The sequence below is a fragment of the Populus nigra genome, chromosome 4 (assembly GCF_951802175.1).
Source record: "Populus nigra chromosome 4, ddPopNigr1.1, whole genome shotgun sequence".
Lineage (NCBI taxonomy): Eukaryota > Viridiplantae > Streptophyta > Magnoliopsida > Malpighiales > Salicaceae > Populus > Populus nigra.
The window spans coordinates 2906524-2922734 of record NC_084855.1 but is presented as its reverse complement, the minus strand read 5'-3'; the positions used below and the strand labels follow the sequence as shown (position 1 = coordinate 2922734).

The 16211-nt window shown below is 36.4% G+C and overlaps 2 protein-coding genes and 2 long non-coding RNA genes across 16 annotated transcripts; 1 reads left to right on the top strand and 3 right to left on the bottom strand.

Annotated features, from left to right (window-relative positions):
- Positions 1 to 213: 213 nt before the first annotated feature.
- LOC133692250 (uncharacterized) lies at positions 214 to 3963 on the bottom strand. Of its 5 annotated transcripts, none has more exons than XM_062113058.1 (8): positions 3818 to 3963; positions 3537 to 3691; positions 3338 to 3433; positions 2648 to 2735; positions 1795 to 1879; positions 1581 to 1644; positions 1421 to 1504; positions 214 to 627 (listed from the first exon to the last, which is right to left on the bottom strand). In XM_062113058.1, exons 2-8 carry the CDS (start codon positions 3648 to 3650, stop codon positions 595 to 597), a joined length of 564 nt encoding a protein of 187 aa, XP_061969042.1. In that variant the 5' UTR covers positions 3651 to 3691; positions 3818 to 3963; the 3' UTR covers positions 214 to 594. The 5 variants fall into 5 exon arrangements, with proteins under 5 accessions (XP_061969042.1, XP_061969038.1, XP_061969043.1 ...); XM_062113054.1 differs by having other exon boundaries at positions 214 to 619; XM_062113059.1 differs by having other exon boundaries at positions 3540 to 3691.
- A 57-nt stretch (positions 3964 to 4020) lies between these two features.
- On the top strand, positions 4021 to 7464 carry LOC133692252 (uncharacterized). 9 transcript variants are annotated; one of them, XR_009841849.1, is made up of 6 exons: positions 4021 to 4282; positions 4395 to 5061; positions 5174 to 5316; positions 5446 to 6318; positions 6435 to 6503; positions 7128 to 7464. It is a non-coding gene; the product is annotated as an uncharacterized LOC133692252 (long non-coding RNA). The 9 variants fall into 9 exon arrangements; XR_009841848.1 differs by having other exon boundaries at positions 5428 to 6318; XR_009841852.1 differs by having other exon boundaries at positions 4022 to 4282; positions 5595 to 6318.
- A 98-nt stretch (positions 7465 to 7562) lies between these two features.
- LOC133692251 (photosystem II reaction center W protein, chloroplastic-like) lies at positions 7563 to 8449 on the bottom strand. The gene is made up of 2 exons (XM_062113060.1): positions 8248 to 8449; positions 7563 to 7978 (listed from the first exon to the last, which is right to left on the bottom strand). Exons 1-2 carry the CDS (start codon positions 8342 to 8344, stop codon positions 7674 to 7676), a joined length of 402 nt encoding a protein of 133 aa, XP_061969044.1. The 5' UTR covers positions 8345 to 8449; the 3' UTR covers positions 7563 to 7673.
- A 1493-nt stretch (positions 8450 to 9942) lies between these two features.
- On the bottom strand, positions 9943 to 11705 carry LOC133692253 (uncharacterized). Its single transcript, XR_009841855.1, has 3 exons — positions 11352 to 11705; positions 10857 to 11016; positions 9943 to 10641 (listed from the first exon to the last, which is right to left on the bottom strand). It is a non-coding gene; the product is annotated as an uncharacterized LOC133692253 (long non-coding RNA).
- Between the last annotated feature and the right edge of the window lie 4506 nt (positions 11706 to 16211).

The following is a 16211-nucleotide window of genomic DNA, read 5'->3' as shown; positions in this document are numbered from 1 at the left end:
CAGCTACCCTATTTCTGCAGTAACTCCACAAATCGCAGCGATAATGGTCGACATAATTTTACAGGTATCACATGGATTGGTGAATATAAGGGTGACAGGCACCAGAATGTAAAATTTCCCATACAAACACAAGGAAGATAAAAGAAACCATCATCAGCCAACAAATGAAACATGCTCAAACACTGCAACTGTTAAATAAATTCTAGCTTCTGATTTTCGTGGCTAATTTCCTTTATAATTGAGAATGGAAGATTGATTGATCAATTACAAAGCACCTGCAATGATCACAGATGATATGGCCAGAACTCTATTTCCAGAGGACCATAATTGTGTAATGAACTTTCTATTGCAGCCTGGTATCACAATCAGTGTAAAGAACATTCAGGTTCTTTATGTCAAGTTAAACACTGAATGTTATATGATCTAATATGCAAGATGAAGAAAAACAAATCTAGAAGTTTCAAAGATGGTGTGTTATTGTCAATTGCGATACAATAACTGCATACATGCTCCATCTACCTTTCCTATGAAAAAGGTGCTTCAAGATTACAAGTCCTTAAAATCTCCTACATCACTGCCACCACGAAACTGGACCTAAACCATCACCATCAATCGATCCCTGCAAAACTAAGAACTAATTAGAAAAAGTTCCTGAAAAGCATTGTTGTTTGCCAAGGAACACGAAATGGATAAAAAAGAAGAGCTGCACTAGCATCACTATTTCCTTAAGAGAGGGAGAGAGGTTGTTGAGTTGTTTTTTAACAAAGCTCCACCTCAATGCGACCTTTTATAAACTTGCAATTTCATTTATCATTACAGACTCCTGTTCGACTTGTTTGCAAGTGTAAGAACACAATAAAGAATATTTAATAGCAGACTGGAAAAAAGAAAAAGAAAACAGAAAACAAGGACAGAAAGTTTAGGTTGTCTAAAATCTCCATCTGCCTTGCATAAGAATCAAACTGAAATACTGCCTTATTTGATTTATTCATTAACCAATGCCCAACGAAATCAAATAAAAATCAATTCTGAAAACCTCTCTCACATGAGCACTCATAAAGTAATATATCCACATGAGTACTCATCGGATAGACATGCTTTGTATTCAGTACTTAAATGGACTTTTGAAATAATTTGATAGATACGATACTGTAAATTAAATAACAAGCAAGAGTAAATATAAATCAAGGAAACAGATGAATGGACTGTATTGATTGCAAAACACTCAAATATAGAAACCTACAAACGGTGACCTGCTTCTTTCATGGTAAGAGTGTCGGGAGGAAGAGTAGGCGGCAAAGAAAAACAAGAAACAAAATCTCCTGCTCTTTGGTTCAGCATAAAAGCAGTCTTTAAAGAAACATGGTTTTACATGCAATGCTACAACATTTCTACATTGAAGTTAGGAGGACAAACTTACTGTAATCACCATCGGTGAAAATGGCTCCCCTTGTTGCTCAATAGGAGTTGGGGGATATGTTACACTGATAACTTTAAACCTTATCTAGCATTTGGAAAGAAAAAGTAAGAAACAAGTTGAAGTTTAGAGCATTTTCCTATAAAGAAGAGACACCACCAACCTCATCAATGCCATCTACAAAAAACTCTTCGCCATTAAATTCCCACACCCATAGGACCTTATACCTGCAATTTTCATTATAAACATTCACAATTCATTATTTGTCAACATAGATGTAAAATGCGAGGCAAGAAAAAAAGAAGAAAAATGCCAAGTAGAGGAGATTCCATTTCCAATTATTATCCCAATACAGGAAACTAGATGGGGAACTTTACCTATTCTCTGGGTCTGGAACATGACGGGATGGTTTTTGTATAAGACCGGCTGGTATGTTAATATCATCAAAAAATCCAAGTGACACTGTCGAATATGGTTTCAACATCAGTATGCAGGAACCATGTAGATATAGCTCAACGCAATGAAACAAAACAGAAATTAAAGAATGCAAAATGTTGGCTTAATTTTTGCAACTAGTAAAACCAAAAAGACATTGATAAAACAAACAAGATCATGTTGTAAGAAAATGGATCCATTAAATAGCCTCCCATCCTAGCAACCTGTAAAACCCAACATACACCAGCATATTACCTAGATAACCCCTGGGAATGACTATTCATCTTCCTGAGCCCAGAAAAAATGAGCAACCCAGCCTACAGAACATACAATGACGGGGAAACTTCCAAAGTGTCCCCACCCCCTTGTTGCCAAAAGAGGTGGAAGATGCAAAAAACATGAAAAGCTGCAGCCTGCAGTTGCAATTAGTTGCGTCTCTGTGAAACAAGCTCACTGAGAGAAAGGACCATTTTAAAAGTTAAAGAACTTGCAGAGGCAAGTTAACCAAAGATAAAGGATACCAATGATATGACTTGAGAAAACAAGTGCTTATATTAAATTATAATTCGTGAAGCAACAGATGGATTCTCTACAATTCTGTCCCCACAGATATAAAAAACAAAGCATCATGCCAGTTAACTGATGCAGTCCTCAAAAACTTCCTGCATCAACTATAGCCTCTAGTCAATTTATCATGCCATGGAAAAATTGCAATATCAAAAAAGATTGTACTATCAAAAAAAGAGGAGGAGAAGATAGAAACAAATGATATGCGGAAGTAACTGTTGAACATACAGTGCAAACCATCTGCAGTGGATTCTTTAAGTTTCGCAGATATAATCTCTCCCACAAAAGGACGAAAAACAATCATTCTAAACTCCACCTGTCAAAATAATAAAACACCATCATTTACTCACTGCAGATTAGTTCTTTAGTAAAATCAGACACTTCTTGTAAAGTACACTGAATGTGTTTTACATAGATATTCAACAAAAGTGACAGCGTATGCCCCTCCGAACAAGTTCACATATTTTATAATTCAACAGTCTAACTGAAAGTTGAAACCATTGTCAAGGAAAAGAAACACGCTTCGCAACTAAAATTCTAGAAATGTGGAAGATGGCACATAGGCACTAGCTAAATTTACCCTTTTCTTGGAGGCAACTAAGGAAGGACTCATTCTAGTGAATCGTGAGCTGTGAACTAATGAATCCACAATAAGTTTCACAGCATCAATGAGGGTTTACTTACTACCTAGGGAAGATGGCATCTTCCCTAGGTAGTATACTCAAAACATTATTGAAAGAAACAAAGATAAATAAAATGGAAAAAGTCTCCACAAACTACACAAAGATTTGAAATTCAGGGGGGATAAATAGTCCATATGCTAAGACAATATTCACATAAAACACATCTATTAGACTCAAAATGCTAGCACAAAAAAAAGGGAAAATACAATCACAAAAAGGAAAAGCCATGGCTTACCGTATAGGTTGAAGCACCTTCACCGGGAGATATAAAGCCACCATCAATTTTTCTGATGTCATAGATTGAAATACAAAGTCCCAGCTTTGATATAACCTTCATTGCAAACAATAATTTCCATTTTTACTCAATATTTCAAAGTGCTTAACATGAAAATACAAGGACAGAAGGGAAGAAATAAACAAAGGGAAATAGTAACTACCTTATCCAAGAAGATATTTTGAAGCTCTTCCTTGATAGCATCTTGGAGAGGAAGATTCAGAAGACGAGGAGGCAATAGCATCTTGTGCTCTATCAAGCTCAGATAGAACATCTTTTTTTCTTTTTTCTTTTTTCTTTTCTTTCTGAATTTGCCTACCAAATAGTTCTCATAAACCAGAAAAAGAAAAACAGAGAAAAAAGCCAAAAGCAGTGGATGATTAAATTGAACAGCAAATACTACATGGTCTGCTTCACATTAAATTCACTGATAATACTTACTTTGTTAACTGAAACACGATCAGTAGGAGCTAAAATCAGAGCTTTGCCGTAGAAAGGAGCGTTGCAGGAGGAGGAGGAGGCGGGGTTTTTTTTGTAATCGCGTTTTGTATAGGGTTTAGGTACAAAAAAAAAAAAGTTAATGAACAAAGATCGCGCGTGTTTTTTTATAAATATAATAAAAGGAAAAGGACCAAATTTTTTAACCAATGAACATTGGACACGTGTACGGCTCTAATGCTCACCGCTCGTGTTCTTTCTTATTATCGGCGGGACAGAGCAGCAGGAACATTGAGAAACCAGAGTAGTTTTCTTCACTCTATACTCCAATATTAACAATCAACCGTGTTCCTCGACAGGTCTCTCACTTTGTTTCCTCCTTGTTGCAATCATGAAAAAAGAGCTGCTGATCCGTTTCTTTTCAGAATCGGTCTTCCTGCGTTCGATTTCTATCCGCTCTCTACTTCTGTAATATATTTTATTGTTCTTCTCTTCTGTGTTTTTTAACATTTTTGCTGAAAATTTTAAAAAATCATGATTTAATAATGTTAATTTGTATTTTTATTATCTGTGGTATCAGATTTTGGGCAGTCAAAAGAGAGAGATTCCTGATGTTGTGGCTGCGTATGTGTATTCATGGTCATGAAGCTAGTTTTTAATCTGATATTGTGATTGAATTTTAATTGAACAAACAATAAAATTTAATTGTAAATTATTAGGAATGATTTATATTTATTTTTGCTTCTTTATCATTTGTACTTTTGTAGTTCCATGGATGGGTTCCGTCTATGTTGTTTCGAGCTTGATGCAATGGAGGCTAAGCTTGCTTCATGGTCGTTTGCTTTTGTTTTTGAAACTTTTTCAGATGTATCTCAGTGTCAGCTATCACTCTTGCATTATAGCTTACTGGGGAAGCCCATGCCAGAAGGGGAGTCGAGCTTGATTTTATTTTTTCACATCTAAACCCAGCATTCAAGTTTTGGTTCTTTTGCGGGTGAATCAGCTTCATGGACATTTGCCCCAACCCTATTGCCTAGATGTCTGGAGAAGTTGAGGAAAGAGGTGAATGACCTTTGGTGTTGTGAACCTGGTTTAACGCATCTGGAAATGGTTAGTGGAGAATACCTTATCTGGAAATGGTACGTGTTTCTGATTAATGATAAACTTTTCAGTGATCAGTTTATGCACCATCTTTGGATCATGGTGTTGGAGATCCAGAAGAAGATGGATGTCTTTGTGAGCCTTCAGTAAGAAATCGTATACTTCATTAACATGCACGATTTTTTTTCAGTGGAAGCTGTTTTTGTTTTTTTGGAAGGTTAAACATGCCTATAAATCCTATTTTCATGCTCGTTGCAGGCATATAAAGTGGTCATAGTTGAAGGAAATTATCTATTGTTGGAAGATGGGGCTCGGAAGGATGTGTCTTCAATGTTCGATGAGAAATTAAGCGTTATGTTCTTGCTAGGCTAGGACGTGTCTTCAATGTTTGATGAGAAATGGTAAGTGTTTATGTTCTTGCTAGGCTATTTTCCTTCTCTATTTTGTCGTGGAGCAGATATATATGCTGAGTATTCATGCCAGATTTTTTTCATTAGTGTTATTTTCCCTAGTTTTTACACGTCTGACAGGGCTGGCATGTAGCAATAATGTTGAGAGCTGTATCATGCTTAAGGGCAACTTTACATTCTTAAGTTCTGCTTCCGAGAGCTTTTCTCACGTGGTTCAAATCAGTGTTTCAAAATCTGTTTTCTGAATGTCCTCTCTTGGCACGAGACAGAATTTCAGGGTCACTTTGAACCTTGTATCTTTACATTGGATTATCGTCTCATGATGCTGTCCATGCCAGAACATGGAATCAAAAGTGCAAGAAAATGAAGATTAAGTCTGGAAGTTAGATATACAACGATACACACTGTTGGGATGCAACATAGTCTTTAGATCACAATGTGTTGCGAACCTGCAGTCCAATTCAGTTAACATCATCTTGGGTTCGTGCTGCTGTTGGGATTAGTAATTGCTGTTTCCCTTGCTTTGCTAATTTATGAAACCAGACGTGAGCAATTGGCACTTAATTCTTACAGGTAATACACTTAATGAAAACGTCCGATCACTAACTTTTTTCCACATCTTTTCAACTCCCCTTTCAACACACAAGATTTTCCTATAGGATAGAATTGTATAGACTGTTATGAGCAGATGATAACTTTAACTTGAACGTTTTGAGGTTGGGTGAATTGCTTGCACCATCTTGGAAATGTGCCCCATCTTCACAGCAAGCCACTTTTATCTCTTCTGTTTTTTTTTTTTTAAGGTTTATTGATGTGGACATTGATACAGGAAGACATATAGTTTTAAAGAGACACATTTCAAAAGGCATGGGCTCATTTTCTGTTTTTACTGGTTACTGCTCCTACAGTTCTACTAGGGAAAGGAAAGAAAGTCTTGTGATTTTAATTCTATGTTGTCTAACAGGAAAGCCTCCAGATGTTTCAAAATGGCGGGTAAGCCTCACTTTGTTGTCATCTTCAAACTTGGTTTTTTTTCGGATTGCTGGTTTCTCTACATCAATCTTACTTTCTTGATTGTAAATGTGATGTGGAATTAAATTCATCTGCAGATAGTACAACGACCAGCGTAATGCAGAGCTGATTATCAAGTCAAAGAAAAATGCAGATTTAGTAATCAGGTCTATCAATTTCTGGAATTGATTTGATGAATTAATGGAGAAAGAGAAATGAGATCACATTTTCCTGTTCTGCGTTAACTTAATGGAAACTGAAAAAATGAATAAATAAATGAAGGATATGGCTTCTTCTTTTTTCTCCTTGCTTCCAACATTTCCATTCATATGTTGATTTGTTACTTCAAGATTCAGACTAACCAAGTTAATCAAAATGCAGTTTCTATAGAAGCAAGTTAATGCCTGGTTCCCTTTATAGTTTGTACAGAGAGAAGTCCATAGACTGTAAAACCTGATTCCTTTGGGCACCTAACACGGGAAATTGTGATCTGATTAATTGATTTGTGGCACAAAGTCGGAAACTACTTTAGTTGCTTGTTAAGCATAATAGCATCTCACTGACCAAGTAAATAATTGCTGTACAAAGAGATGCCTTGATTGTTTTACAGATGTGTTGCAAAATGTTTCTCGAGATAGTTGCTTATGACCTTTATGTGCTGCTCTCTTCTTTGTTCTTAAAATTCTAAGTGGTTTGACTGTTGAATTTCTGGGGACAAACTGCAGCCTCTGTTAACGGTAAATGGAATTATTCTATATTCTAAATATGTGAAATATATTGCTCACCCTTAGGCTGCATAATGTTGCCTGAGACAAGTCGGAACATGGTCTGGGGGCTGCATGACATGTTGCTTGAATGCATTGGAAAAGCCATTCATATCCCACGAAGTCGGGCTAATTTCTCCTCCAAGAACAAAAGACGATGGCAGATTGGTGTCCAGATTTCCAAACAACAAAAGCCGAAGATTACGTGTGGTGTGGTTTACGGGTAACTTGATTATTTTCTTAGGGTATCAGATTATTTGGATGTGAAAGGAGTATGCTCCCATAGTACCTTTTTGTATCTTGAAACATTCTTCACCGTTATCAGCTTGATGTGCAGTTTCATGGCTACCCTGTTCGTCACTAATCCTCCTAGCTGCACTCTTTACGCTTTTCTATCCATCAAACAAAAGCAACTTATGAGAGTCAAACAAGAGAGAAGAGGAGCTGGGAAGCAAGACAATACATAAATTGCAAAGAAAAATTTAAGAAAGTTGTGCTACAAGGTAGGGGAAAAAAAGCCAAATTCTTTTCAAGATTTTTACATTCCTTGTCAACACTGAAATGAGTTTGGCTTTAGAGGGACAATCCTGAGTCCTCATCCTCATCGAGAGAGGATGTGTAGACAAAGTAGAGAGACCAGATGAGAGCAAACACACCCAACAGGATCCAAACAAGAAGGTTGTTGCTCAAACCAAAGGGAAGTCCTGTTCCTTCGGTGGACAATCTCTCATCCACCAGGGCCAAGGCTGGACTTGATATGGTTGCGGCACACACAGCTGCCATCAATGATGCACTCATTCCCTTGCTTTTTTCCTCCACAGTAGGCTTTCCCTCCATGGAGCAGCTCACTTTTCCCTTCTTTGCTATTGCGGGCAAGCCTGGATCCATTAATGAAGTTGAATAAAGCAGGATACTGAACAGAATAGAATGCCCAGTCAAATAACGATAACTCTGATCAAGTCAACATATTCTTCACCCTATCCACTTATTACAGTCATTAGATCCATGTTTTTTTGTTGAGAAAGATGCAGTATCTACTTTGATAAGAAGAGCTCGACAATGTAATGAGAAATTACAGAAAATAAGATACAAATGACAATAATTTCATTCCACGATTAAATTCATGAGAGGAAGCTGATGGTCTTACCAAGAACATGTGAGGAAGAGACTCCTACAGACGGCCTGTGTGCAAGGGCTGCACGAACGATTGATGATGTAGCGGTACTAGCAGTGATGGTGGCCATATTTCTTCAATTTGGAAGAAACTCGCTCCAGAGCTGAGTGCAACTACAAAGGATACCAAAGAAGAAGAAGCGAAGGGTACCGCAAGATTTTACAAATTAATAATTATGTATCCAAATAAAGTGTGTCCAGCGCACAACATAACATGGATAGGTAGGCAGCCCCACATTTGATATCCGCTATCCGTAGGAGTCCAACCACCTTCTTCCACGTGCGACATAATCCAGTTATGAGGCCGAGTAATTATAAAGCAGCGAGTCAGTGACATAGAGCCGCATCTTTCCATAGCTGAGATCATCGAACCGGCTTCAAGTTCCATTCGTTATTGCCGGTAAAAACTGTGGGACTCCCTTTTGGCTGGTAGGGACGTGATTCAATCACGGTGATTGATCTCGAGATACATGGGGGCATTTTCTGATGTGAAGTAGAAAAAAACTAGTTTATATGTCAAGTTTCATAATCTGCTTTCAGTTATTCCTGGATATTGCACTGTTTTAAGTAAGGATGGTCATAGTTGATACGTTTGGTCCAGTAACTCTTGTACCTCCCAAATTCCCAATACCAATTTCCAGCCATGGTTTCATGACTCCATCATAGCGTAATACCGCTGCCTGCTCAATCTCGTCCTGTCCAACACCCCCCTGATAGCCGAGACCAAGTTTATGCCATCAGACCATGGAACTCCCAGTCTTACCAACTGAGCTACCCATGAGAGGTTAATACATGCTAATGCTCGTAAATGATCTATATATGTGATATTAAGAGCACATTAATCAAAACATGGAAAAATCGAGAGTGGAGTGAGTATCTTATGAAGATGAACATTGCTAAATCAGCAAACATGTTTTCCAGAACAGCAGAGATAACATAAATCCAGAAAGCATGTCAGCGTGGTGCAAGCATAAGCAAATGTGAACAAGCGACGTTCACATACCAGTTGCAAGTATTTATTGTAGAGAGCTGTTAAATTATGTCTCTTCCACTCTTGCAGATCAAACAAATTCATTCCAAACGCCCATGTGCATGCCTTGACATCAAACCTCTTAATCACAAATGGATCCGAGAAATTTTGAAAAACAATTTTTCTGGCTCCTGTCAGAAGTCAAAGCAATAAAAAAACATCAGCTTTGCTGCCCACCTCAACTCAAAGTTAGCCATGGCACAATATTCAATTTGAAAAGCTTTTTCCGCGGGTATCTAAGCCAATCACTTGCACGGAGAATGACATCAGTACCAGATTCCTGCCATAGTTAATGATTTCTGATGGTACAAGGCCAAGAATAAGACTGGCATATTCCAAAAAAGTAGTAGAAAGGCTACAACTAGAGAGTCACATAAAGCAAGAAAAGTAGAAGCAGGAAATAGAACATTAAGATGTTGATTTTCACAGCTAGCTTCTTGAACCATATAGAAATTTCACCCAATTTCAAGCCTACTCCACGATAAAAAAAAAAAAGGGAAGAAAGCATGTTGTTACAAAGTCAGCTTATGTGTTCCATGGCAATGCAATGCTATTGCATCTTTTAGGAGTTTTTTTTTCACTAACCTCCAAGGTCTGCCACCTAGGTTCGCCTCGCTTAACTTTCTTTTCCCTTTCGATAAAATTTTCTCGACGGCGCAACGGTCACACGATTTGCTAGGACATACAAAAAATATTGTTTCGACTTGGACAGGATGTATAATATTCTGGCAAATATGATACTAGTGTGATTGCAGGCACAAATTTTTTCTCTCTTGGAAAGAGAAAAGGTGTCAGTCTTAACATAGGAATCACTAATGGGAGCCAGTCCACTTGCTGGAGATGATTTAATTGCCGCTTATATTTATTCCAAATAACTTTTTCTCTGTAACTACGCAAGTTATAACAGCCTCATCAGAAGCCTGAAGTGAAATCTGTATACACAAGCTAAAAAACAATCAAAAAAGGCAGATGCAATTTACCATGGCAGAGGACACAGTAGAATTGACAACCACTGCACAGGACAGAACATTGCCAGTGAAAACAGCATAGTGATAGAGATCTGGATCCTGCACTCTTTGTTGGTTAGGGAGCTGTCTTTCCTCAGCTGGCAAGGCAAAAAATTCAGCAGTCAGCCGCGTAGAAAGGCAGTGTAGGCCTTTCGGTGTAGTCCTTCCTGCAATCTGAACAAGATATGTTGCTTGATTCTTCTGTGCTCGAACCTTTTCTTCAGCATTGTAAGTCATGGCGCGGAGCTTCGAAGCCATGGCAGAGCAGTCTGGGAAAACACGACTGACTTTTGACAACATAACCTCCAAGGATCTCATTTTCTGAAGTGCACTGTAAATGTATCAATGTTCGGATTTTAAACCAATTCAGTTCTTCTCCAATATATATATATATACACACGTCATTTAATGTCTACAATATGTACAAGCAATCATCAGATTTTATTTGCTGAACCACATTCTAGAATTCCTTGTTAACTTTAAATTAATGCCCTGCATATTGAAAAAATCAACATCAAAATACAAAGTATAACGATGATGTGATACCTCCTTGATAAATCTGAGTCCTTGTTGGATGAACTAACAGCTCCTTCTGATTATTTTATTCGGGGTCTCAACTCTTTTACTAAGCGATAGTTACTGCCTGGTGGCCACATACTCAAGTATGTCTTCCCTTCTTGTCTGTGGATCTCTGAATTGGATGCCCCTGCAGTCAAAACCAGAACATAAGATAGACAATTAGAACAGCCGACCATGCTTGTATCTAACTTAGGAGCCATTTGTTTTTGTGGTGCGGCTGACTTTAAAAAAAAAATGATTGTTTTTGTAAATTAAATTTTTTGTAAATATAAATTTTAAAAAATAAAAAAATATTATTTTAATATATTTCCAAACAAATACTATTTTAAAAAATAATCACTGTGACAATATCAATCACTCCTTTATTTTACAAAAAAAATTCTGCATCACAAGCATAAAGAATTTTCTTAGCAACCAAACAGAATGAAAACTGAAAATCAAGTTAAAAGCGAAACTTCTTACCAAATTTGACAAATCCGAAATCAATTCTTCCCGCCCTGCCACAACAAATCCACAAAAAAAGAAGAAAAAAAGTCAATCAAATCACCAATTATAGCAACATCAAAACCATGATTCTACTAATGTAGAAATCTTCAGTGAAACTAACAAGAGATTCAATGATCAGTAAATGTTTATCCTCAGTAATTATTCGGACAATTTTCGAGACGCGGAAATGACGATGGGAGACGGGTATGGTAGCCTAAGATGGGGTATACGAAGCTAATGATGAGGACTAGGATGATTTGTCGTTGATTTCTGTGTTCGGGTCCAGATCTGATTCCTTGGGCCCTGTTGCCTGTTTTAAGGCGTGGAAGCATTTTTAAAAAATTTAAATGTGATTGATTTCAGGCAGTGGATCTCGTTTATATCATCGCTAATGGACAAAGCAATGATTGCTCCATTACAGTTAAAATCGAATTTGGAATCTTCTGGCCACGTGGCTGAAGATGGACTGCCTGATCTTTTTTGGGGGGCTTTGTTATCTGTTAGTGTTGCTCTTAGTCCGGGAAGTTGCAATGATGCAGCAGACAAGTCTTGTTGTGTCCCCTAGGGGTTTTTTAAAAATAAATAAATAAACATTTTTTTAATTAATTTTATTTTTTCCTGTGTTTTTTTCCTTGTTTTGTATAATTATATTTTTCTAATTTTTTTTATTTTTAAAAATAGTTTTTCTGTTTTGTTTTTTCTATTTAATATTATAAGGGTTTTATAGTTTTTCTATGTAAATGGTTATAGTAGTTTTTTTTTTGGAAGTGAGACTAGCAGAAATTAAAATTAAGTATTTTGAGTATTTTCTTATAATTATGATGTTATTGATTTTTGAGTATTTTGAGATGTAATTTTTTATTTTTGTTTGTATCAGTTGGTATCATAATTTAACAATTCATAATGATTTTGATTACGAATCATAAAAAATGAATATGAGAACTTAATAATTTGTAGTGGTTAGTTGTTATATATTATTAAATAATTATGGTTAAAAAAGATCATAAAACAAGATATGCTTATGTAAGGAGGAAATGAGGAGGTTCTCTTTAAAGATAAAACATTCAGAAACTAGCATGTTATCTCTGTTTGCATCAGTTGTAATTAAAAATCCTGATATTGGAATCTTTGATGAGACAACCTACTTAAAGATGTTATATTAGAAACTCATGATGGGAAGATCTATGCAAAGGTTTTCAAAATTCACAATAATATGTCTAGCATAAAAGAACGTTAATGGTGGACGATAGTTTCTGATTAAGGTTTGAATTTCATGACGAATTCCTTCAAACTCGAGAAAAGGATGAATGAGTTTTTTTTTAGAAAACAAATATTTTTCTTAGTTAATTTTAATTTTTAATTTTCCATTCTATATCATTATACTTTTTTTTATGCTTTTTCTTATTTGAAGATAAATAGTTATTTTATTTTTCTTTTCCAGCATTACAAGGGTTTTATAGTTTCGTTATATAAAAAGTTATGATAGTTTTTTAACAAATGAAAATATGATGAATAAAAATTAAATAACCCGGGTGTCTTTCTATGCACACATTCGCATAGATTCAATGCTTTTTCATGTAACACCAACCTAATCTTGATTCTCATATTTAAACTTTATTTTTTATTTTTTGTAAACACATGCAATAGAATCATAATCATGTGTCATAATCTAGTGAAAGCGTTAAGAAAAAAAAATATTTATTTCAGAATCCGAAGGGAATAGTATAAAGAAAGGAAAATCTCAAAAAATAAAAAAGGTGGTGGTCGAAGACTAGACAGCCATCGCAGCATTGTTTACATAGAATTGAATCTTTGTGCGAACTGGTTGACTAATCAAGGATTGTGCACGTGCTAAATTTGAAGTTCACCATTTTAATCCCTCGCCTGTAGAATGTGATATGCAGATTATAGTTTTCATATTCAGGGAACTTCAAGCCCCTTTATTTAAAACAAAAAAAACCAAAAAAAACTTTTTTTATATTGCAAAATTGTTTGTTTTGCATAAAATATTTTATTGTTTATGAATAAAAAAATTATATATAAAATGTTTTTTCTTGAAATATTTTATATGATTTTCTTTTATAAAAAAATAAATTAAAATTTTAAAATTGATTAGAAAATATTTTATAAAAAAATAAACACTGAAGAATAAAAAAAATATTTTACTCGAAAAAACAAGAAAACATCATGCCTTTTAAACCTTGTTATGGACTTATGGGGCTACCGCTTCAAACTTGCAGAGAAGAGTTGACTCAAAAATTTAACATGAGCTAGCGGAAACGTGTTATTTGGTCCTGCTAATTTTCTAGGAACAAGTACAAAAACTTGCTGAGTCTCCTCTCTCTCTCTCTCTCTCTCTCATGAGATTTGACTTTCACCGCCTCGTCGCCTGACCTTTTTTTTAAGAGCATTGCATAATGCATACAGCTCCAGCGACAATCTGTGTCTAGTTCTTCGGAAAGCCCTCTTCTTCTCCATAATTACACATTTATCCGGTAATTTCATTAGTTTTACATAATTCGTTCTTTTATTTAATTATTTTTGTTTTCTTTATTGGGTCTTCTCGCTGTGGTCTGGGTCATCCCTACTTCTCTGTTCCAATTTGTGTTTCCATGCCGTTTAGAAACCTAGTGCAATTCCTACGCCGAGGGTGACTTAAAGGACGATCTTGCTTACGTCACAAGCCGAGGTCAAGGCAAGGTCAGTACGATAGGGTGCAAAATGATGTCGACACGGACTTACAAAACCGTAGCATTTTTTCAGTTAATCACACAGACTACGTACAATACACGATTGATGGGGTTTTACATTTTTTTTCTTGTATATTTCTGCTTTATAAACATGGAAAATTGCTTCTCCTCTCTTACTCATGGGAGGTGAATTGTGGAGTTCCTATGGTTTACAGACACTAGAAGCTATTTCAAGTTTACTAGATGCACATAGGAGAATTGGAGACTGCTGCACATCTGCTTTAGATGGCGAACTTCGATGTGCTTGTATTAGCCCTTTGGGTCTCAATGATTAGGATGCCCTTTCTTCTGTGACCATTTTTGTACTAATTAATTACAGCTAGAATTAGTCAAGATTTGGCTTAGAGAAACAAACATTTCATCTACTTTTACTTAGCCTTCGACACATGATTTTTCTCTTTTCTGAATTTCTTCAGTATTTTATCACCTTTCGTAGGAAGACCCTGATTTTGTAGAATTGATATTGAGTACTGGTGAATATGTCAAGTCTTGGAATAATCACCTGAGATATTGCTCGGCAGCTTCTACCAAATAGAGTTAGCAAAAACAGGGCTTCTGGTTTCTTCATTCTTTTCTGTTTGCTCGTAAAAGACTTGCTTTAAATTATGCAGTTGTCAATTGGATCGCCGGTATAACCCATAACAGTTTCATGACTACGTTACCTGTGATTTCTTATCAGTGCATTAAATTCCTTTGTCTAAAGATGTTCCATTGAAGCTAACTAAGTTACTTAAAGTTAGCTTCTATCTGCCCAAATGCAGTGATATGAAGTATGAACTCTCCGCTATACACTTCAGGGATTTTTTGATAGGCTGTGCACCTCCTCGGGGCTTTTTTTTTGTTGCCCTCGAGACACCTATGATATATCTGCATACATGTGAAGATCACGTATCTGATTTTCAAGATACAGAAGCCTTACATTGAGTATGATGACACCCAAAGAAGACAAGAAAAAGCAGAAGCAAAAACTAAAAAGGAAGTGAAAGAAACTGTATGTCAAGATTGTTTGGTTCTCCTGCACGCATGGAGAGGCACCGGCATTAATTAGTCATGGAAAGTTGTACGAGGTTAGGAATTAGGAGTCTTTTCATTCCGACTACAAATTGACAGTATGAAATTAGCATTTCTTTTGCTCTTTATCATTGTTGTAATTGTAATTATATAAATCCAAGTTTCTGAATTTTCTCAATTTAGATGTAAGCAGGCAGGTAATGCTGATTAGAGCACGAAGTTGTCCATTGTGTAGGATTAAATCGCAGCACGCAGTACAGTAAGTCCATTTTCTATACCTGGGCGTGTAGATTTACTGTCAGAAATCGTTCTGGTCTCCAGATAGGATGAGCTTGGATACCTTATTGTTTACAATAATGGTATGGCAGACCTTCACATGTCAAGAAAGTTATCTGGCCCAAGACCTTCACCTGTCAGTGGCTCTGGTACTCCCAATTCATGTCCTGCGTGTCTTTCACACCACAGGCTTGTTATGTAGATTGATGGCGCATGTTGGCAGTGGTACGAACCGTGCTTTCACAGATTAACATTTGTTCTTATTGTAAGGTTACTGACATAGGGGAGCGTGTAGGATACTTCATTTTTAGACTGCTTCTTTATTATTTTTAGCTGTTTTGACATAGCTTCTTCCGATGAATTATAACTAGAACAACTTCATCTGCATAGCATTGATTGGATTCCATCATGCAACAGCAACAACTGAGCTCGTTCTATGCTCTGGAACTATTTGTCTGTGTCCCTTCGTATGTTCTTGGGTAGCTGCAATATCTGGAATGAATTACCTTCGTACATTGGCAGAGGGCCATGGCTATGTCTTTAACTTGGCACGGATAGAAGTCGGGGCAAAAAAAAGAAGAAGAAAAAAAGGAGAAATCAACTAAACGAAGGGATTTCCCTCAAGATCTTTAAATTTTTCTTACATTGGATCACGGGACCTCTTCTATTTAGCAAGAAAATGGGTTTCGTGATTTCGGCCGAACTACCTCCAGTCCAGGACAAGAAAATGGGTTCTCAATCTATGATGTGTCCGACCACATTTGACACTAGCAAGACCAGCGTGGCAGACTACTGGGGC